The 24,521-nt window shown below is 34.4% G+C and overlaps 1 protein-coding gene across 1 annotated transcript; it reads right to left on the bottom strand.

Moving 5' to 3' along the window:
- Positions 1 to 4,015: 4,015 nt before the first annotated feature.
- LOC132031995 (G-type lectin S-receptor-like serine/threonine-protein kinase At4g27290) lies at positions 4,016 to 17,161 on the bottom strand. The gene is made up of 9 exons (XM_059421828.1): positions 16,922 to 17,161; positions 7,297 to 8,264; positions 6,784 to 7,142; positions 6,539 to 6,667; positions 6,268 to 6,446; positions 5,344 to 5,554; positions 5,016 to 5,253; positions 4,700 to 4,850; positions 4,016 to 4,592 (listed from the first exon to the last, which is right to left on the bottom strand). Exons 1-9 carry the CDS (start codon positions 17,159 to 17,161, stop codon positions 4,296 to 4,298), a joined length of 2,772 nt encoding a protein of 923 aa, XP_059277811.1. The 3' UTR covers positions 4,016 to 4,295.
- Positions 17,162 to 24,521: the final 7,360 nt, after the last annotated feature.

The following is a 24,521-nucleotide window of genomic DNA, read 5'->3' as shown; positions in this document are numbered from 1 at the left end:
ATTAAATAGTAGGGAGCATGTGTTTATGTTTAAAAGCAGAAGTTACGCTACTTAATGAAGGTTGGATCTCATTAATAACGATGACAAAATTTAGATCTTGCTTTCAATATTCTAATTAAAATTACTTATATGTGTCTAATCTCAAACAAGTACATCCAACTGATCTTATTTTTGCAATTTTCAATTAGTTTCTATATCACTCGAATCTAATCAATTACTTATATAAGTAGCTTTTATGTTCAGAAATACTCATCTCAGTAAGAGTTTGTCTTTTCTTAAAAAAATTCTTATAGCTCAAGTAATGCTAATTTGATTCTTAATTGTTAAATTTTGAGTGACTTCAAATTTATTCATCTCACTAGCAAATGTATCACTAGTTTATCACCTGATTCAACGTATCTGCTAAAGTAATTAGCAAGCGCAAACAACAGTATACCAGTGGTTCCATTCATGATCCGTTTACCAATAAGGGTTCCGGTGTAATGGATATGATCCCTCCACCTTAACCAGCATTTTCAGGTTCGAGTTCCTTAAATAAGCTTTACACGGAACGAGTTCGAATTAATAGAAGCCTCAATACAGATATTGAACATGGAGGGGAAAAAAAAAAAATCAATCAGCTTGGTCGAAACTCTTTCACCTACTTGAGTGATTGGGTCCTCACAGACCTCCCTATGGGCCTCCACCTTATTGGGAAATAATTCTATGTCGGTCGACCTCATGGGTCTCCACCTTATTAGGAAAGTATTTTGGGTAAGCTACACATTAATTATCGCAACTAGGGATGTACAAAGAAAATCGACAAATCACATCAAATCGAGAAAAAAAAATTCAACTAGTCATTTGGTTTGGTATTGAAAAAAAAAAAAAACCGACCGTAATTGATTTGGTTTGATTTTAACTAAAAAAAAGTCAAATCTAACCAAACCAACTCTACATTACATGTATATAATTTTAAAATATTTTATGCATAAATAGTTATTTGAAATGCAATTTATAAATATTTTTTAAACTCTTTCATAGTTTGGTCTTTTAACTTATTAGTTCAAACTTGAACTTAGAATCTTGAATGACCAAATAAGTTTTATAGCATATAAATGTTAATAACAAATAAAATTCAAATCAAAATCAAAATGCTAATAAAAGATCCACTTCTTGTCGTTTGAATAATCATTCATAATCACACGAAAATTCATCATTCACTCTTTCAATCTGTTTTGGTCTTTCTTTATAAAAATAGTTTTCTACTGCCATGTCGAGAAAGATACAGGCTAAACCACATTGGCCATATGGGTTACATCAGGCCTTAGCCTTTCAAAATATAAAATTTACCAAGAGTAAATTGAAACAAATTACATTAATTACTGCAAAATTTGACTTGGACCTTTCAAAAGTATTGAACTCATGCAGCACAACATGACATGCATTTCATTATCTTTTTTGTTGAATATTCTAGTATAATGTCATCATTCATCTCACATTTTATGTTATTTTCTTGGAACACACTTTATTAGATAGTTGTACTTTACTATGACTAAATAAATATTTGAAACACAAATTATATGTTTTGTATGAAGAATTTACCGAAAAAATCCGAGAAAACCCGCGGTTGAAAAACCTTACTATTGTTGGTTTGGTTTCGCTTAAAAAAATTTAAAAAACTGACACAATTGATTTAGTTTGGTATTTAAAAAATCCGAACCAACTCAATCCATGTACACCCCAATCGTGACTTATATTACTTTTTCATAATTTCCAAGTATGTAAACTTTATTTCAAAAGCTTAAAGATTTCATGCTCGAATTCATGATCAAATTAAATAGTTTTGCTCTCGGATTAGAACCGTGCCACATAAATTGAGACAGAGGGAGTAATTTACACAAGTCCCTCAATATTTATAACAAGAAAGTTCCCTCTCTAGAATTATCAACATGCCTAGAATCTTCCAAGGCATTCCAAGAGATTCTTCCTACCAAATCAATGAATATCTAGAGCTTTCTTAACGAAACTCTTCATAAATCTAGAATATTTCACCAAGAGTTAGTCCATTTACTATGTAAGCCTTCACTACAAAAATTTGGGTAATTTGCGGAGGTTGAAAGTTGCAATTCGCGGAAGCTAATTCGCAGAGGTTTTAGCCTCCGCTAGTTGCTAAAAGAGGCTAAAATCTCCGCGAATTGTAACTTTCAACCTTCACAAATTATCCATGTTTTTGTAGTGCTTCTACATGGACATATATGTGCCAAATGGTGCATAGGTGGCATGTCGATGTGGCGGTCATCACAATGGCCTTGAAAGTGAGTGTTGTCTTGAACTTAATTTTGACCTCACTTGTCCCATGGTTAAAACTTCAAGTTTAATACTGTTTGCCTGGCAACAACAACAACAACAACAATCAACAACATACCCGGTGTAATTTCATTAAGTGGAGTCTAGGGAGGATAGAGTGTATGCAGACCTTAATTTCCTAATCGGTAATGACCAACTCATAAAACTTGGTTTGATCCTCTCTTGCCGCAAACCATCCTCTCTGTGCTTCTATTGCTGGCCCCATTATACACTCTTCTGAAGTAAATACTACAATTTCCACATACCTCACAAATGCTAACTGGGATTTTAGCCAACTCTCCTTCATTCTACTAAACACACTCCAAAGGCAAATCATGAAAATTCATATACCAATCTTAATGGGCTTGAGTCCCTACTCTGGGGCCTCGCCAGCACCAAATTCACAGTTAATTAACGAAAAAGGGTAAAAAATGACACGACCCATTTGGTTTTTACAGTACTTATTCGAATTAATCGAACTGGAATCTTAAGCAAATTTTATATATTGGAACAACAAAAGATTATTCTTCACACTTTAAACCAATCGGGATATCCTGTAACATTTATCTAACTACTTTAATTTAACAAAATCTAAACAATCAAGATAGAAGAAAATTAACAAAAATTTATGTGATGGAAGTGAGGATGTATATTTTCGAAACAAACTATTGTGCTACAGATATGATTAAAAGCGGTCACATGTTTAATTAAAATTTCATTAAACGTCCTATAATTGTGTCGTTAATAAAAGGGATAATTTTGAGCATAAAAATAGTACTATTAAGGATTAATTTGATCCAATAAGTGAAAAAGGGCATTTTTAGTCATTTCTAATACGTTAAGAACATTTTTTATCCCAATAAGTTGAAGAAAGGGCAAATTTGACCCAATAAGTGGAAGAATGGCATTTTTCAACAATTTCTAATAAGTTAAAGGCATTTTGACCCCTTTCTAATTAATTAATCTATCTACACTACTTCCTAGCTTTGCCCACCAATACTCCTCATTCCGCAAATGATCAAAAATTTCTTATGGCTCTGTTGCCATAATAGTCTTTCCACGACACATGGTACAATGAGAATGCAAAAGCTCAATGCTTAAGAGATATGCAAGTCGTCTATGAACATTTCCATTCTTCTCCTCCTCCTTTTTTTTTTTTGGCCTCTTTGAATATTATTGTGGCACATTAAGTAGGCGTTTGTCCATGAAAATCAAATATTTTTCACTTTATTTGGAATTTTGAAGTTGGAGTTATGTTTGATTATAGTTTTTGCAAAGAATGTTTGGTTATTTCAATGTATTGAAAGTAAAAAAAGTGAAAACAGGGTTTTAGGTGTTTTTCAAATTCCAAATACAACTTGAAGTCGTATTTGAAATTTTCATGGCCAAATGCTGATTCCGGAAAAAATGAAGAAAAAGAAAAATCGGAAAAAAGTGAAAAATTCTCATGGCCAAACGGGTCCTAAACAAGAAATATATGCTTAAAATTAATGTCGCAAGAAATATGGGGGGAAAAAATGCTTCTATAATGTTATTAACAAGGGGAAGGACAAGTGAGGGATGGCTCAGTGGTAAAAACGCCTCTCACCCACGGTAGGTCACTGGAGTTCGAGAAACATGTTGGAGGAAGTGTGGAAACACTATAAATCCTCCTAAATGGGTGGGAAAAAAAAAAAAAAAAAACAAGGGGAAGCAAAATTTGCTTATTTTAAAGACAACAAAATTTTGAAGCCTATGTGCACCTTTGATAACTGAAATATCATATACAAGAAAACCTACGATTGATAATAATGATACAACATAATAAACACTCAACTTCACAGATTAAAAAAATAGTCACATTAATTTCACCTTATAATTGGACTCTATTTATGATATGAAAGAATTTTCTTGAACTATTTCCTCAAGGATATGTCAGGCAAATGAATTCATTTGGGCATCAAAACTTTGTACGTAGCTTTCCCATGTTATCGACCTTGTTCAATTGTAATAGTTAGCCCATTGTTGGTAGAGGAAGAAGTTGTAGATTTACTAGAAATAGTACTTCTTGTCACAAAAGCTGGTTGATTTGGTCTTGGTAAAATCATGCTTTCACCCCCAAGCATTACTATGACGTTTGACATACTTGGACGTTGACAAGGGTTCTCTTGTACACACAAGAGGCCAATATTAATGCACCTTATTGCTTCATCCAACTTACATGTTTCACGTAGCGATTCATCAACCAAATTGATTTCTTTTTCTTCTTCCCACAATTTCCAAACCTATACGATCACATCATATATACAAAAAATAATGTCAGTATAGAAAAAATTGCCTCTTTATTGATTAAAATCAAACACCAAAACTTAAAATTATATTTTTCACTCACATGTTCTATAAGATTTATTGCCTCTTCGTATTGATGAAATCCAGTGCTTTTTCTACCACTGACAATCTCGAGTAAAATTACCCCGAAGCTAAATACATCTGATTTGGTTGAGAATGATCCATTCAACGCGTATTCCGGAGACATATAGCCACTACATGAGAAAAAATAATCACACAAAATAAGTATATATATTTGTATGATATTGTAAATTTTTAAAACAAGATTTTCAATCAAATCGGTTTGTTTTAACTAGCTAGCCACATTTTGCAACTCAACATCTTTAAACATTAATATAGAACTAATGTTTTCAACTTACCAGGTTCCAGCGATTTTTGTCGTATTTGCTCGTGTATAGTCTCCTTGGACAATCCTTGCTAAGCCGAAGTCTGAAATCTTGGGGTTCATTCCTTCGTCTAGTAAAATATTGCTAGTTTTCAGATCTCTATGGATGATTGTCAACCTTGAATCATGGTGTAGATAAGACATTCCACGGGCAATTCCAAGTATAATATCGAATCGTTTTTTCCAATCCAGAAGTGTGCAATTTTGTTGATCTAGTTGAGTTATGTGAAATCAATTAGTATCATTTAACTATGATTAGTTAATATGAAGAAATAAGTAATAGCAAGAGACTAATTACTAACCAAATATGAAGGTGTCCAAGCTTTTATTTAACATGTACTCATAAAGTAGAATCTTTTCATCACCCTTTACACAATAGCCCAAAAGTTTAACCAAATTCCTATGTTGAACTCTTGCAATCAATAACACTTCATTTGTGAATTCTTCTATGCCTTGTCGAGATTGAGTTGATAATCTTTTAACTGCAATTTCTCGTCCTCCTGGAAATTTACCCTAATAAAACATTCCAGCAATATATATCAGAATGTAGTAACTTGCTTATTAAATATGGCTCGAAAAATGTACTCCTCAGTTCCTATTTATTTGTCATGTTTGCAGGAAATAGTTGTTCCAAAATACTTGTCAATTTTTTTCAAAAGAAAAACAAGAGAGAACCAATTATATTTTTTCAATTTTAACCTTAGCATTAATAGGTGAAAGAACAAATAATAAATAAGGTTGAATTAGTCAAACTCTTATTATTAGTAATATTTTTAAGGGAAAATGACATTTTTGGTCTCAGTTATTGGTAAATTATAATCTCTGTCCTTGTGGTATATGATTCATCCAATTTGACCTTCAATTAATATGTGATTTTGGTCTCTTTGTGTAAAAATCAAGTTATACTTGGACTATTTTTAGAAGAATATTACCCTTAAATATGAAATAGCAATACAATTTTACTATAACACATTGGTAAAAACGTTGGAACGGTTAGTGAATCTGAAAATTTATAAATATTCATAAGCAAAGGGATCAAAAGTGTGTTATTTCAAGTAATTGAATGTTAAATGTGCTTAATAAGTGTTATTTCCTTTGTTCCTAAAAGACTATAGGACAAATAAATAGGAATAAAGAAGTAATACACAATCATACACATATATAAGCCAGAGGATACATTATATATGGGAAAAAAAAAAAAAAAAAAAGAAGAAAGATTCAATTACCTTATAAACCGGACCAAATCCCCCTCGGCCAAGCATGTTTGCCTCTGAGAATTGATTTGTGGCAGCTAATATGCTTTCAAAACTAAAAAATGGAGCATCGATGCTATTCTCATCATCTTCATTTGTCAAAGCAATAAGATTATCTCTGCTCTGCAAATGAGCCAAGAAATTCCTCTGGCCTAAAGAAAAAAGTGAAAGAATTCAATGAGTTAGAAAACAATATTGAGATAAAGTTGTGAAAGAAAGTGTTTGGTAAGAAAAATTCCTTTACCTTTTCCTTTTGCAATCCTTCTTCTACAGTAAATGTAGATAAAACAGTTTACTACTAGGATTGTCACACATACTGTTGCAAGAACAATGACTTTGAGCCTTGTTGACCATGATGGTTTCGCTTTAATTGCTGCTCAATCCAAAACAAAGTAGATATCTACTTAGAAAAAATTATTGACATAGCTAAGACAAACTGCCTAAAGAATGCCAACTACATAAAGTAGATATGTATAACTTTTTGATTACCACTTGGAAAATCAGAAGCAGCTAGTTTGATAAACAAGTTTCTTCCTCTTTGATCATCTTGAGACAGTTGTTGCAGATTTAGTAATTCTTCACTCCAAGTTAAACATTCAGTGCCATCATAAGCATAAGCAGTACAAGAACAATTATTTAAACAAGCAGATTCACATTTTGTCGCGCTTGTAACTCTGGCAGTTTCATAGTATTTGGGTAATGTCACATTAGACATCAACCAAAACTTGTCCTTAAAGGGAGCACTTGGATTACTACCGCAGCTCAAATTTGTTTTCCTAACACAACCTTGAGAAAAAATATCTAAATCCCAATCGGTGTCTAATTTGGGAACAAAACCAGGCAAACACCTGCATAATAGCAGACCTATGTTATGGTTCATACATATATATTAACTGAGCACCTATGATACAAATTCCTGTACTTATTATTTATAGTGTAGTATATTTACAAGACATGAAGTCATTAAGTTTACAATAAAAAATCCTTAATTCGCCACCATACCTGCATACTGAAGTTGAGTTTGGATTGCAAGTTCCAAATGCCCCGCAATAAGCATAGACATCACAAGAGCGTGTTGGTTGAAGGTAAACCACATTCCATTGCTTGGAGCTATCCAACCATGTGAACTGCTTCATTTCCCCGGTGACATCAATCACAAATCTTGATGTGACTAAAGGACTAAAGAAGGTATAGATGTAGTAAACCTCGTTGTCATTGTTGACATACGTATAGTTGACTGTTGTGTTGGGAGTGTTATATGGCACATTTCTAAAACTATCTCCATCCCAAGCACCACTGTTCCAGTATTCCTCGGTCCTTTTCCACATTGCCCTAAATTGGCCATTTGTTGGATTAAATTCGACAGTATAAGGCCCCGGACTAGGATCATCTGAACTCCTCCAGGACGTGATATATTGCATTGCTTGGGTGTTCTTGTTGTAACTAAATCTCGCACCAGGCATAAAGGTATGACTAGGATGATCGAAACTTTGCCAGAGTACATGAGACGTTGAATTTGAATTACCATCTCTTAAAGCAAAATTTCCATCATCACCAAGAACTGCAACCATAGAATCGTCAGACTTTCTGGAGTTGACTTTCGTTGACCAAACTAGCTGTCGAGTCCCATTCAGGAGGACCAAATTGCCATTCCTGATCGCGAATTCTGCATTGGGCATTTCCGAGAAAGAAAGTGGCGAGTCGCGATTCGCGACCCAAATGACTGTTTGCGGGCTTATGTTTTTGTACCACGTGCCAATGTAGTAACTGGTACCATTGTTTGGTGTAAAGAAGCCAAACTCAAAATTTCCACTTGAAGAAATAATAGTAACACCAATTGTAATTGTTTTGTTTGTGTCAATTCTGTCTCCAATGGATAATTCCTCAGCTTGTCCAAAAGAAACAGAGGAATTGAGGAACCAGAAAGTCAAGAGCAAGAAAATTAGCATCACAAAAGAAGTCATAGCTATCTGTTGCAATGCACAAAACTACATGACATTAAGTCTGTATTAAGTATGTTTCATTCTGTATTTAATAAACTTCCATACACCGGCAGAATCGGAGAAATATCATTTTGTCTATAGTCAAACCTTTAATTTAGAACTAATTAATCCCATATGAGGAGAATTAATATCTGATAATTATTGTGTGGATCAAGAATTTAGATCCGCTTGACTATATTTTTCTATTTCCTTCATTTAAAAGCGATACATTATATATCCCAAGTTTTAAGTTTAATGTAATGATTATGGGGAAATGCTATTTGTTTAATTAAGGCTAACACATTGGCAACCCTTTAAATTTGTCAGTATATTTCGTTTAGGCACTTAAACTAAGGCTTGTTCCAATTGAACATCTGAACACATGCTAAAATGTTTTTATTAGACACTTTCGGTTCAAACATTGGAAAAGTTTCTGTGCGTATTCCCAACCACCTATTACGTAGATTAGTTAACCGCTTAAAATATGCTACCTTCCTTTAATTATACAATCAGCCTTAATAAGCTGTAAAATCTCATGCATGTTAAAATTGAGACTGATTTGCATAATTAAAGGAGGCTACTTATTTAAGTGGTTAACTTATTCACGTAACGTGAGCTTGAGAACATGCACATAAACTTTTCCAAATTTTAAGCTAGGAGTGTCTACATGAACACTTTATTTATCACATGTTTAGGTGCTTAATTGAAACAGATTATAGTTCGAATGTCCAAATGAAATATACCGCAAAGTTTTAGGGGCTCTAGATGTATTCGACTTATAATTAATAATCTAAATAATAGTCAACTGACATATAAATTATTATTTCTCTGTCAAGTATTAATATTCAAATTAGTTGTATATAAATATAAAGCATCATAACTTGCATGATGAGTTAGAAGTCAAAAAGGAAAAGAGACAAAACTGCATCCTTACAGCGCTTTTTCTTAAGATTGAATAATTTTTACAAATGCAGGAAACGACGTTAACACCACACGTTATTTTCTCTCAATTTTTAAACAAAACTTAGAACTCACTGTGTTTCATGTTACCAAGACCATTGTAAATCAACAAAAATACATACTAACCTCATTGTAGTATCATTTGAAGATATACATCTATAAGACTATATCTTCAAGATTTTCTGTCGGATTTAGCTAACCCTGTTGACATTTAACAAAGCCAAGGTCAAAATACTTGGGAACATGTAAGCCCGTTAACTGGTTGAAATCGGACCGGACCGGCAACCGGTTAGGAAACCGGCCGGTTTCCGGTCAAAAAACCGGAACCGGCCACCGGTTACCGGTTAACCGGTTCCAAAATTGGAAACCGGAACCGGCCGGTTTTAAACGTAAAAAAAACCCTTTTTTGTTTTTTTGTATAGTATATGTATATTATAGTATTTTTTAGTATATTGTAGATATATTTATATATGTTATATAAGTTTATAACTAAAGTTTATATATTTATATATATACTAATATACATATATATATATATATATATATATATATATATATATATATATATATATATAGATATATATATATTATATATATAATATATAATTTCTATTTATAACTTAAGTATATTTATACTAGATATACCTAAATATATATATATAAGAATATACTTATAATATAAATATATATTAAGTTATAAAATAGAAATTTATAAACTTAGAAAAAACTTAACTTATATATATATTAGCTATATATATATAATATATATATATATATATATATATATATATATATGGTTAAGTTATATGTATTATAACTTAAGTTATTTTCCAAGTATATAACTTTCTATTTTTTAATTCAAGTAGATGTATATTTCAAGTATATTCTTAGTATATTTTAGGTATATTCCTAACTTAATATAAGTAAAAATATGAACACAAGTAAATAGAAGAAAGCTCAATGAGCCATATATTTTTCAACTTGCAAATAATACATGAGTTGCAAAAAAGTAGTACAAGAATAAAATCAAAAAGTGTCAATCATTTGGCTAATATCCGCAATATTATATTCGGTCATTAAGATATCTTCAAAGTCTTTCATTTGGTCTATTCCACTTGCTATCAAATCTTCAATCTCTTCCTCTTCGCCTTCCACCGCTTCTGAGTTTTGGTTGAGTCACTCCGATCTAATCCAATCGCGAATACAAACTAGTACTTGCAAGCTAAATCCGGATAATGAGTGTCTATAGTCTCCAATTTGTTGTCTTCCTTGGCTAAATGCACTTTCCGAAGCCACGGTTGATATTTGAACCGTAAGGATATCTCGAGCTATTCTTGAGAGTATCGGATGACTCGTCTTGTATTTCTTCCACCATGCTAAGACGTCCAAATCATCTAGTTGGTTGATATCTACATTTGGCTGCATCAAATAAAGGTGATATTCATCAAAGTTTGCATTATTAGTAGGAGTTGGATGTGAATGTAAAACTTTTAAATTCGACAAAACCGACAAGCCCTTTTTGCTACTTTGAGAAGTAGTAGGGCGTGGAGCAACGGGTGTAGCACTTTCTTCTAAAGTAGAATAATGACTAAAAAATTTTCTAAACTCGGCATCAATCGTGAACTCGGCGTCATGTAAAGATGGTTCAACTCCCTCGTCAATTTCTAAATAGTTATAAATTTGACCAACCAATGCTCTAGTATAAGACATTTTAAAACAAGGATTTAAAAGAGAACCCAATATAAATAAAGTTGGGATGGGAAAAAATTACTTCTTAAATTTTGATGTCATAGAAAAAATAGCCGCTTGATAACCGGATTTATCTTTATACTCATATAAAACTCTAGCTATTTCCGCTAAGTAGGCTAAAATTTCGATTACCGTGGGATAGAATTGTCTAGAAAAAGCAAGAGTTGCATTATAAATTTTTTGTAAAAGTTCAATACATTCCTTAACATCTTCCCAATCATTAATATTTATCCAGTCATCACTATCCGTATTAAAATGGTTGTGAACTTGTTGTATAAGAATCCTATAATCATATGCTTGTTGTAACATCATATAAGTGTAGTTCTACCTAGTGTCAACCTCTACTTGAATTTTCCTAGCTTTAAGGCCATTTTGGACACAAGAATTCTTAAAATCTCTCATTTTTTGCTTATTAGCATTACAAAAATGAAAAGCAACCGCATTTCTAACTTTTTGAATAGAATCTTCAATAGTCAAGACCATCTCTAACAATCAAGTTTAAAATGTGACAACTACATCTCACATGAAAAATATTTTTTAGCGGAGGATTTAATTCCCTTTTAAAAGACCAACCACCTTTGTATTATTAGAAGCATTATCTAAAGCAATACAAAGTGTTTTTCTATAAATGTTAAAAAAATTCATAATAGTTGACATTGAATTCACTAAAAAAATTCCGTCATGACGACCTTTCCCTTCATCATATAAAAAAGCCACAATTCTTTTTTGCATCACCCAATTATCATCAACCCAATGACATGTAATAGCAAAAAAATCTAACTTGTTAAGACTAAGACCCAAATCGGTGGTAAGAGAAACACTACAATTTAAAGAATTAAAAAAATTAAATGCATGACGCAAATAAAATCTATATTTTTTTATAAAAATCTATAATATCCGCTCTACAAGTACTTCTAGGAATACTCTCAAACAACGGATTATAACAACGTTGAATATAAGTAACAAACCCAAACCCTAAGGAAAGGAAAGGAAAATGGTAGAGCATCAAAAGCAACCATTTTAGCTATTTCTATACGATCTTTTTTCTTGTCATAGCTAAAATTTCTATCGGTTCGTGGGTCTATTGTTTGTTGAATACCCCCACATTTGAATCCATTTTCTCTCCCTAAACATCCCTATGTTTAGATATCATATGACCCATTGGTGAACCTGTTCCACCATCCTTACTAGTTTCTTGCCTAAAAACAAATTCTTGTTTACATAAATTACATGTAGCTATTTGTCTTTCCTTATCTTTAGTCATAAAATTCCAAATTCTAGCGATTGGCCTACGAGTTCTTGGCGATTTATCTTGTGTATGTGATTGTGCAGGACCTGTATCTCTTATGGGATTTTCGGGGGTTTGTGTTTCATCATCATCATCAATTTCATTAAAAGTGCCAGTATAGTGTTGAATTACCTCATGATCTAAAAGTGGATTATTTCCACCAATATCCATACCTAAATTAGGTGTTTCGTTCACAAATGTTTCCTCATTAAACCCACCCCTAACAATACCACTACTACCGCAACCACGTGTCACTCTCTTCGACATTATTAAATAGAATTAATTTAAATCACACGAAAATAAATCACAAGAAAATAAATTGTAACAAATTAAATTGCGAGAATTAAATTGCATAAATTAAATAGCGAAAAATAAAGATAGAGCTGGAACTCGAAGGTACCAAATTGCCGGACTAATTTCCACCAAAGTGAAGGTGGCTAGAATTACAAATCCACCAAAGCTTTGGAGCTACTTCGGATTGTTGCAAAATCACCAACTCCACCAACAATTTTTTTTATAATTGCAAAATTAATAATTGAAACTAGAATAAAACTTTATAATATTTAATTGAGAGAAATTTAAAGTGGCTAATTGTTGCAAAGTAGCTATAATTTAAAGTGGCTAATTGTTGCAAAGTAGCTATAATTGAGAGAAATTGAGAGAAAGAGAAGAGTGAATTGGTGTGGATTAAAATTGGAAATGAAGAGGGGTTTATATAGGGGTGGGGGATGGGTTAAAGTGTATAAAAAAAGTTTGGAGGGGGGGGGGTGTTGGGAGGCCAAAATGGCCTTTTGGAGCTATTGGAAACAGCCATTTTTGCAAAATGGACCGCTGCCCAACGGTCCGGTCCACAACTGCCTTTTAAAAAAAAAAAAATTCACCGATTTTAATCGGCCGGTTCCTGTTAACGGTCCCAAATTTTGAAAATCGGACCGACAAAAAAACCCAGGTAGACCGGCGACCAGAGTGGCCGGGTTTGCCGGTTCTGTTCCCGGTTCAGGTCCGATTCTGGCAGGTCCAACCGGACCGGTTAACAGGCTTAGGAACATGTAAGAATTTTTACTAAATGTGGACTGTCATAGTTTGATTATTGTGATTTATGAAATGGCCTAAACTATTATAGTTGGTGGATATGGTTTGAGCCGCTCATTTGTTGGATTTTTTTTTAGCCTGAATCGCTTCACGTATTGGTTGAGCTGACAGTAATGTAGGTCTTGTTGAAGAACTAATAAAATCAGTTACGAGAGTGCTTATTAAATCAAGACTTGACGCCTATAAATATATGACTAGGTCCCATTTCCTTTCCTCAACCCTAAGCAAATGTCACATTTGATTGTCAACTGTAGAAAGAGCAGGCAGAGAAAGACTTAGAGCCTGTTTGGATGGGCTTAAAAAAAGCAGCTTATGCTTATAAGTCGAAAAAAAAAAAAAAGTTGGGCTACCTCAACTTATTTTTTTGGGCTTATAAACCGTTTTTCGAACTTATGTTCATAGATAAGTTAAGTCAAATGCCCAATTATTTTTTTGAAAATTTATTTTAAGACAAAATGACTTTTTCGATCACCAAACACTCAAAAAAGCTAAAAACAGCTTATAATCTGTTTTCAGCAAATTATAAACCAATCCAAATGGGCTCTTAGTCAATCCTATTTTGGTTGGAGTGCTTCCGCATTAACGGACAAGATGGTTTAACATGTCCACGTTTTATTTCGCTTTATTATGTTCTTTATCTATTTAATGTCCTAATGGGGTCATCATAAATTTACTTACAAAACAAATTATATTATATTGGGCTATCATTCCTTTTGGTAAACCATGGGAATGTACCATGAATGGAGGCTCTATTTTTATTTTTATTTTGGGTTAAGGTATTGAGTATCAATGTGCATATACATATTACATGAAACAATTCCTTTTTTTCCCTTTCTTTTTGAGGTGGTGATCAAGTAGCTATAGTTCAATTATGTATTTAAGATAAGATTATAACTATGTATTTGGCCCTTTCTTGACCTAATTGTGAAGTTAGCCAATAATTAGAGCATTGTAAATTAACAAAACATACTAATCTCATGTGTTGTCAAGATTTCCTGTCGGACTCAGCCTGTTGACAGTTTGCAACTGCAAATTTTAAAAAACTTATGAATATCCCTACGGTGATCCGTGGCGGCGTAGACTTTTTTCTTTTTTCGTTCTGACTTGTTTTCCTTTGTGCCTTTTTGGGTCAGGGATGGGCCACTATTTTGTTTATCACATGGTATAATTATTATTACTATTAATTATTATACCAAGAATCTACGGGAGAAAGAGGAAGGTGGAGCACCTCTCTAGAAATTGATTGGATTAGAACAACGTACGTTGGTTGCCATGTTGAGAAATTTTAAAATGTGTGAGACACTTTGGTGTTTTACCCTGGTATAGTTATATACATAATGACATGTGTTAGTTGTGGACCATTTCTTCATCTCTTTCTTCTTGTCTAAGTCCTTAGACCATCCACTCTTTCCTTTCACCTCGCCTCGTCTTCGTCGAGTCACAAGAGCGAAGGTAGTAATCAAAGTACAGGTTTAATAAAAGGCATAATGCATAAACAGGCATTTAAATTTGACCCCAGCTAACAAGTACGCCCTCTAATTTTGGGTGTGCGCAAGTAGGCACCTTAACTTGTATAAAATTAAACACGTAAACACAAATTGTGACGTGACATATAAATTTTGGAGGTTCTTAGATGATCATTTTGTAAGTTGGAGTGTTCAATTGCCAAAGTGGAGATAAGTTAAGGTGCCTAGCTACTTATACACACCCAAAGTTAGAGGACATACTTGCTAGCTGAGGCCAAGTTAGAGGGTCTGTTTATGTATTAAGTTCAGTAATTTTCAATGAATATGTATTAAAATTAAATTTAAAACTAAGTTACTACTCATTGAAGTCGTCGTCCTAAAATTTAAAATTTATAATTCATAAAATTCAGATTTTGAATATGCATATACGTCGAGAGCAGATTGTTTCTAATTTCTGATCGGTAAAATCTTACTGTTGAGGTTTCAATGGTCGTTGTATTGACCTTTTGGCCAAAATCTGCTTCAAAAAGCAATCCTTTCTCATAAGAAAGCACGCCTCTTTGGTGATTGCAAAAACATTTTCTTTATGTAATTATGGTGTTAGAACTTATTAAAATCGAGATAGAGACTGGAAGTTAGAGAGACAAGAATAATGAAAAAATTCTTTCTACCTTTTATTCATAATGACTTCCTTATATACAAGTAAGGTCCTTCTTACCCTATTTTAATAAGGTAATCCTATTCTAAAAGAACTAAATATCCTATTGTACCATAATTACAAATTCACCATAAATAACTGTTACAATTATATTAGTACTGACTTAGGGTTTTACCGACACACCGACGTGATCGGACAAACTGGTCCGATCACATTCGCTCTCAATAACCCCCCCCCCCCCCCCCCCATTGGCCAATTGCTTACTGGTAGACACATGACTGAGAAGTATGATTCCGGACTGCAGCGCGTCCAAGACATAGTGACAGTCGACTTCAATGTGTTAGTCCGTTCGTGAAACACCGGATTTCACGCAATGTACAATGCCGCTTGACTATCACTATACATTTTTATCGGAGATTTATGTTCAACACCCAAACTATGCAAAATTCCCTTTGGCCATTTCAACTCACCGACTGTCATTGCCATTGATCGATATTCCTCCTTTACTGACGAGCGAGAGACAATGTGCTGGTTCTTAGTTTTCCATGATACGGGTGAATTCCCGAGGGAGATAAACCAACCGATAAGTGATTTTCGAGTCAATGGACATCCAAACCAATCCAAATCACACCATTCGTACAACTGGAGATCACAATCTTTTCTCATCATAATGTCTTGTCTTGAGTTCTTCTTCAAGTAACGCACCACATAGAGAGCCGCGTTCCAGTGTGTTTCCTTCCGTCACTGCATGAATTGGGATAGAACATGCACGCAATACGACAACTCGGATCTCGTAAAACTGAGGTACATTAGTCTACCAACCAGACGTCGGTATGGTTCTGAATTTCCCAAAGTGGCTCCTTTGGCCAACGCCAAACCGTGATTTTGTTCCATAGGAGTATTGATTGGTTTAACTCCTAGTAAATCGGACTCAGAGATTATATTCAAGGCATATTTTCATTGACATAGAAATAACCCACTTGGTCCACGTGCAACTTCAACTCCCAGAAGGTACTTCAGAGGCCCAAACCCTTCATGTGAAAACATGCATGTAGGTAGTCTTTGAATCGCTCAATGGCATTATGGTCGTTTTCGGAGATAATCAAGTCATCCATATAGACTAAGACGTTAAGTTGCATACCTCTTCGGTGCATCATGAAGAGAGAATAATCTGAGTAAGATTGTTTGAACCCATATTTCATCAAAGTACTTGACAATTTCGTAAACCAGCACGCTGGGGCTTGTTTCAAACCATATGAAGATTTTCGGAGTCGACATAGTTGGCCTGGACCAGGAACACAAAATCCCAGTGGCAATTTCATATATATTTCCCCCCTAAGGTCACTGTGCAAGAAGGCATTATGAACATCCATCTGATGCAACTCCCAATTTTGCGTAGTCGCAACTGCTAGGAAGGTCCGAATGTTACTACCTTAGCAACTGGAGCAAACGTTTCATTGTAATCAATTCCTTCCTCCTGTTTATTTTCGAAAATGACTAACCGAGTTTTATATCGCTCGATTGGGCCGTCAGAGTTGTACTTGATCTTGTATAACCATATACATCTGAGTGCTTTCTTATCCGGTGGAAATATTTCTAATGTCCACGTTCCATTATCCTCCAATGCTTGGATCTCTTGCTGCATAGCCTTTCTCCAATGTTCCTTTTTCATTGCCTCCGAGAAGGTTTTTGGCTCGGTTCCTGTGGTGATTGCTGTAAGAAGCTTTGGTGTTGCGAGAAAAAATTATCACAAGATATATAGTGACCTAAACGATAAGGCACACCAAAGGGTTTTTGAGGATCGGGTGGACGCGTTGATGAACTTTCTTTTCAGAATGTTTCAGTGACATAGTCGCGCAACCAAATCGATTCATGATTCTGACGTTTACCCCGACCCAATTGCTCCTCCGGTAGCATACTGTTGGCTCGGATACCTTTTGTCTATACTTCTTTGGACCGGTATTTATCCTGTCTAATTCTGGCTGATGCGTAGGTTCGGTATCCGGTATCTGTACTTCGTCCATTCAAGTTTCGTTCGTACCTACATTATCAGTCTGGTTTTCTTCCAAGTTGTGTTGGTTCCTTTCTTCCTCCGGCAAAAGGAAACTTAGTCTCGTAGAAGTCTACATCTCTTGAGACTAAATATTCATTGTTCTCTAAGTCATACAATCTCCAACCCTTCTGTCCGTAGGGATATCCCAAGAAGACACACCTACGACTCCAACTTTCAAACTTGTCCCTCGTTCTTCCCTTTGTTTGTGCATAGCATAGTGACCATAGCACCCTTAAGTGATCATAACAGGCGCCTCCCCGTGTAAAATTTCATAGTGGGTTTTCCCATTCAAAACCGAAGATGGCGTTCTATTGATCAAGTACCCCGCAGTCAAAACGCATTCTCCCCAGAATTTGATCAGAAGATGACTTTGAAATCTCAATGCTCGCGCCACGTTAAGAATGTGACGGCGTTTTATTTCAACTCTTCCATTCTACTGTGGTGTCCCTGTGCAAGATGTTTGGAAAAGAATTCCATGTTCAAAGAAGTAAGTCTTCATACATGTGAACTTAGTTTTGTTATCACTTCTAACGATTTTCACCCTCTTACCAAACTGCCTTTCAACTAGGGCGAAGAAATTTTTCAAGGTTTGGGATACTTCTTTCTTATCGACTAAAAGTAAAATTCACACGGCTCGCGAACGATTATCCACAACAGTAAAAAAAATATGAAGCACCACAAGAAGAAGGGGTTCTATAAAGTCCCCATAAATCGCAATGAATCATATCAAAAATATCATAAGCTATATTATGGTTTAAAGGAAAAACACTTCTTGTTTGCTTTGCCCTTTGGCATACATCACAATCTTTATCTAATCTAGTACTACTCTCTTTTAAGACTAACGTCGTAATGGACTTCGTTACTTGTGCTGACGGATGACCTTACCGTTTGTGCCAAAGATCGAACCAATCAACTGCCTCCACCTTCATAGCTCGTATCTGCAACACATTCCGGAATTAGTAAAGTCCACCTCGACGCTCACCCGCTCCAAGCAGCTTCCTCGTTGTGGGGTCCAGTATAGCACACATAATTTTTTGAAATTTTACATCACAATCTAAATGATCAACAAGTTGTGACACATAAATTAAATTGCATGTCAAATCCAGAACGTAAAGGACATCCTTCAACCAAATCCTATTATTTAGCCTGGTTGTTCCTTCTCTTGTGGCCACCGTGCTACTTCCATCCAGGAAGCCCAACCGGACACTCAAGAATGTCCCGCTGATCGCTCAGTTCCTCCGGATTACTTGTTGATAAGTTGGTATTTTTACCAATTTATCTCTTTTTTATGCTTAGATTTTTGTTATGTTTGATTGAAAAAGTAGTGCATTTGCTATGGTTTGCTTTAATTTATAGGCTTATATGGTTTAGAAGAGCTTTGGAAGAAATCAAGTCAAAAACAAGTCAAAAACATATCAAATTGAAGAAAATGAAAAAAGTGGCTAAAAATGCAAAAAGTGGCCAGAACTTGCAATTTCGAAAATCTGAAAACTTGAGGGTTATTTTTGTCATTTTTGATTGAGAGAATTGAGAAACTACAAAAAGAAGACTTTAGTGAAATTAGTTTCATCTTTGGCACAAAAACACAAGATTTGGAGGCTAGGGTTTTGCACCACACTTTGGGGTTGAAGATTTGAAGATTGGTTGAGAATTTTCTTAAACTTTTCTCCACTTCTTTGATTCCTTGCTTTGTAATGAATATCTAAGTGTGTAGTATTTATTTTCTTCACTTGAATCTTGTTTATGGAAATATTCTATGATTAAAGTGTTGGATGAAACTCTTATTTTGCTTATGTATTGAATGAATTTTATTGCTAATGAAGTGAGTTAATGTTGTTATAGTTGATCTTGTTCTTTAATGTTTCTTAAGGGATTAGCTAACCCTAAGACCCGCACATTTACTTCGATTTGAGCTTGAAAGAGTAAAATTGAGGTTGAGAAAGATTAATTAACAAGAATTTGAGGCTTCAAATCTCATCTAATAACTTGAGCTAGGAATAGGAAAGTTACTTAAGATTCAATTGGTTGTGCTTGATATCACACTCTAAGGCTTGGAAAAGCTTAGAGTGAAATTCATTAATTTGGTTGGAAGACTTTCAATGAGATTTTAGAAATCACTATCTATTAATATAAGCTCGCTCTTAGTTGTAAAATCGTGAAATACATTGGATCGTCACTTGAGCGTAATTTCCTTTGTATCCATATTTGTGGCCATTGATCATTTTACCAGCTTTCTAGTTAGTTTTATCTTTATCAGTTGTTAAATCAAAAATTAAATATTGAAAAAGTATTTGGCTTAGCTTAGTTGGTGATAATCCTTACTTGTTTCAATTGCCTTTATATTATTCCCTGTGGATTTGACCCCGACTCATAGTTGGGTAAATTATATTTCGACGACCGTGTACACTTTCTCTTTGAGGAGTGGATTTGGACGTTATCAATTTTGACGCCGTTGCCAGGGAACAATTTGGCGTATTTGGGTTAGTTTGAGATTTAAGTTTACTTGCTTTGGTCCAAACTTGTGAATATTTGTGTAGTTATTTTCTTTGACTTTGTTTATTTTTTTTAATTTTGTACACGGCATCATATAATGAAAATTGGTCAGATGATAGTCATTCATACTTTGATGACCCTTGTCCTTATTGTGAGGACCAAACTCATGGCAAAATTGTTTGAATTCTCCCGGGGGCGGATTGTGCGCATAATCTCAAACCTATGAGTGGAGTATTTGTGATAGGTGTGGTGGTCAAAATGGTCATTGGGTTAATTGTACTTATTTATCCTTCTCTTCCCCGAACCCCCACTATGACGATTTTACTTTTGATTTTGATGATGATAGGGTTATGGAAGTGGAAGAAGTCTCAAATGCTCAAAATGAGAGGATAATGCTCATGTTGGAGAACATTTTTGAAAAAGAAGTAAAGTTGAACTTAGCACTCGAGGGCTTGAGGCAAGCAATTAATTGCAATGACAAAGGTATTTACACCTTGAGGATCAAATGAAATTATTGGTTGAGGCTCATAATGTCACTAGCTTAAGGATGTTGAAAGTAGTCAAGAAAGTGCCGAGAACATGAATTTCTCAATGGGTGAATTTTTACAAGTTTTGTACGACTCTCACCATGATGAAGAACTTGACAAAGTGGAAATTGTGAGCCAAGATTGGCTTATGAATCAAGCTCAACAACTTGGAGTCTATGGGGATCACCGTGAAGGCATTTCATGGATGATGAAAGAATTTCTAAAAATTCATGTTGCGCAAAGTCAAGAAGTGGAGCTACTTGAAATTGCTATCCGAAAATTGGAGGCCGAATTGAATGCAAAGATTGAGGCATATGATACTCAATGTCAAAGGGCCATGGATATTAGTTTTGAGTTGGTTTCCAATTAAGAAGGGTCAAGATTGACTTTCCAGAGCTAATGGTGGATTGCCAACCAACTGACCTAAAAATAGTGAATGATGTCGAATTTGAAGAAATGACACTATAGTTGCATAAAAATGTTCATAACGTAGTTTTTGAAGACTATAGTTTATTTTTGGGTGAGGGTGTCAAAATTCATGCAAGTTTGGAATTTGAGCGCATTTGATCTCATTCTAACCATTTTTTAACATTGTGCTTGGTGGGTGATATGGAAATTGAACCACCCGAGCCTATGGAGGAATTTGGTGATGAAGACCAAGGTGTTTTTATTTTAAGGTTTGCTATGCCAAGAAGTGCAAAATGCGACATTCGAGAGTTGATCTCCTTGTTTTTCTACCACCGCCCTATGAGCGTCATCATATTCTTGATTCAAAGATGGGGCGAAAATTCATATCCTCCAAGTGGAGAGAAAAATGATAAAGTTAACTCATGTCGTGCCACGACGTTAAATGCGGCGCTTTATGGGAGGCAACCCGTATTTTCTTAATTTTCAATTCAATTAATTTTTAGATAAGTTTCTTTTATTATTTTTGATCAATTTGCCAAATTTCACATTTTTTTTTTTTTGGAATTAGTTTGGACAAGTCATGGGTTCGTAGCAGCTTAAAAAAACAGTGAAAGGAACTATGGTTTGCAGTGAAGGGAGTTGATTTTATATGAATCGCAGGGGATTAGCACACTTCACTTTGGACACTTGGACATGATATATGCAGTGATGTGCTTGGCACAAGCTTACAGGTAAATTTTAACTCCCCACCCGTTCTCTTATTTCCCTTCTTGAAGTAGGAGTTGGGGTGTTAGAGGCTATAAAGTGCAATGGCAAATGTGCAAAACTCTTCAGGGGAGTAACAAAACCTGTGCAAAACTCTTCTTCTCTTTCTCCCCTCAATTTCTTTTGTTGGCATTTTGTTTCTTTTCTCTCTATTGTTCGGTTTATGTGGAGTTTGGGGGCACATTTTGTGCAATTCTGATGTAGTTGGTTGATTGATATGTAGGCAGCAGCATATTTTCATTGGTACTAAAATGGATCAAACATTTTGTGCTCTTTCCTTTAGTGGTTAAATGTTTGAACTTGAGAACTATTTGGGCTTGAAAATTTTGGTAACTGAATGACAATAGTTAGAAATGATTATATAAGAATCAGTGAGTCGTTTAAGAAGTTGTTTGCAATGATAAATGGGTTATGATGGTGGACTTTAGGTATAACAAAAAAATAACTCGATGCATTAACCACTTTGTCTTGCTGTTACCAGAGAAAAACAAAATGAGATTGGCTATACAATATTGATTGGGGTTGTGTACTCTCTAACGCAAAATGGCTTGTAGCTCACGCTTATGCTTTGGCTCAATGGCATCATCCTTTCAGGGGAGTCCCTCTACATTCTTTTTACTCTATAATTGGATTAGGGACAATGCAACATTTTTAGTTGGGGGTGGCTCATATATTTGTGAATATATATGGTGGTTGAGTGATAATATATGGTGGTTGATGGATTTTGTGGATTTGGTAGATTGACTCTTCGTTTTGATATTTTTTTTTAATTGTGTTTGTGATATGTTTATATTAGGATGATTTTTTTTTTTTTTTTTTTTTTTTGTACTAGGTTCTTTAATTTTGTGTTAGTTATTGTTTTTTTTTTTTTGGGTGGTGCCTTTTTGCCCCTTGGACCATGCGTGGCTTGCTTGGTACCAACATGATTTAAACTTTGTCATGTGAATTCTTGATCTCTGAAAAAGAAAAATGATTGAAGTAAGGATTCTTGTTGTGACATTTAGACTCGATTTTTTTTTGGCTCTTACTTTTACTAAGTAGTCTCTTTAGGCTATGAGTGACTTTTTGAGTTCATTTGTTTCAATTGGGTTTTGGATACATATTATACTTGGGTTTTCATGTGCCATGTGAGTGAGGTTTTTGTGGGTTCTTTTGCATTATTTGTGGTGTAGAACTTGCCCGGAATGTGTTTCAAGGCGAAATCTAGACTAACTTAGTTTGAAAAATGATGTTAGGCCTTCCTTGGACCGTATTTGTGCCTTAAATTTTTTACCCTTGCATATTTTCCCTAGTCAACCCCTTTTGAGCCTTTAACCTTTTCTTTGACAACCATATTGCAAGCTTTATCCTTTTGTTCTTCGATTGATCCATCTCTTGACATCCTACCTCCCTAAGTACTTTGAAAGTGCAAACATAGGCTAAAAGCCTAAGTTTGGGGGTGAAGGTTGGAAAATTGTGATGTGAGAGTCGCTTGAATGGTGAGAAGTGAAAGAAAATGAAAAAAAGATAATCGGAAACTTCCTTTTTATTTTGAAAAAAAAAAAAAGAGAAAGAAAAGGAAAGGAAGAATAAAAGTTTTGAATAAAGGGAAGACTAGTTTGTGAAATGAAAAGATGAAGAAAAGGGTGGAAAAGTTTCAAAGGAAGTGCTTTGATTGTTGAAAATTGTAGTGCTTAGGGAGGTTTTGAGTCACTCTTACCCAAATTGTGTCCTACCTTAACCAAAAGCCTACATTACAACCCTTTAAGTCCTAATTGATTTTGAACCAAGTGTGTCAACATTAGTGGAGAAATACATGAAGGGCAAGCTTATGGTACTACTTGTGCATTTGAACATCTTTGTGAGAGAAGAGAGTTAATTTGTTTCAATTGATATCCCATTTGTATTTTGAATTGCATTTTGTGAGTTTGGGATTCTCTCTTGATTGTGAGGGCACATGGAGATTTGAGTTTTGAATGTGTTCCATTTTCCAATTGGGAGGAATGAACAAAAGAAAGTTGTTTTGTGATAATGAGGCAAATTTTTGAAGCTTTAGTATCATGACTTGATTGCTACTTTGATAAACTTGGTGTTCAAGCAATTGAAAAAAAAAAAAAAAAGTTTTTGAGAAGTTGGTGATTCATATGTTTTGGATTAATTATTGGTACCAATCAAAGTCATGTTTTTGTGCTTAAAGTAGATCTTTTTGACTTGGTATAATATTGTTGCACTATTGAGTTGAGTCCTTGGAAGGAAATTGTATGTTTTGATTTGCTTGAGGACAAGCAAAGGTTTAAGTTTGGGGGTTTGATAAGTTGGTATTTTTACCAACTTATCTCTTCTTTATGCTTAGATTTTTGTTATATTTGATTGAAAAAGTAGTGCATTTGCTATGGTTTGCTTCAATTTTATAGGTTTATATGGTTGAGAATAGCTTTGGAAGAAATCAAGTGAAAAACAAGTCAAAAAGAGATCAAATTGAAGAAAATGAAAAAAGTGGCTAAAAATGGAAAAAGTGGCCAGAACTTGCAATTTCGAAAATCTGAAAACTTGAGGGTTATTTTTGTCATTTTTGATTGAGAAAATTGAGAAACTACAAAAAGAAGACTTTAGTGAAATCACTTTCATCTTTGGCACAAAAACACAAGTTTTGGAGGCTAGGGTTTTGCACCACACTTTGGGGTTGAAGATTTGAAAATTGGGTTGAAAATTTTCTTAAACTTTTCTCCACTTCTTTGATTCCTTGCTTTGTAATGAATATTTAATTGTGTAGTATTTATTTTCTTCACTTGAATCTCGTTTATGGA

Source organism: Lycium ferocissimum, chromosome 9, assembly GCF_029784015.1.
Source record: "Lycium ferocissimum isolate CSIRO_LF1 chromosome 9, AGI_CSIRO_Lferr_CH_V1, whole genome shotgun sequence".
NCBI lineage: Eukaryota > Viridiplantae > Streptophyta > Magnoliopsida > Solanales > Solanaceae > Lycium > Lycium ferocissimum.
Note: the sequence above shows the minus strand (reverse complement) of the source record. Positions and strands in the feature narration are given on the sequence as shown.

Excerpts from the sequence above, each read along its gene's own strand:
- LOC132031995 (XM_059421828.1), bottom strand. The coding sequence starts at position 17,161 with ATGAAAAAGGAACATTGGAGAAAGGCTATGCAGCAAGAGATCCAAGCA. Across the intron at positions 6,668-6,783 it reads TGCTTCTGATTTTCCAAGTG|CAATTAAAGCGAAACCATCA; the intron begins GTAATCAAAAAG and ends TGGATTGAGCAG. Across the intron at positions 5,555-6,267 it reads GATTTGGTCCGGTTTATAAG|GGTAAATTTCCAGGAGGACG; the intron begins GTAATTGAATCT and ends ATGTTTTATTAG.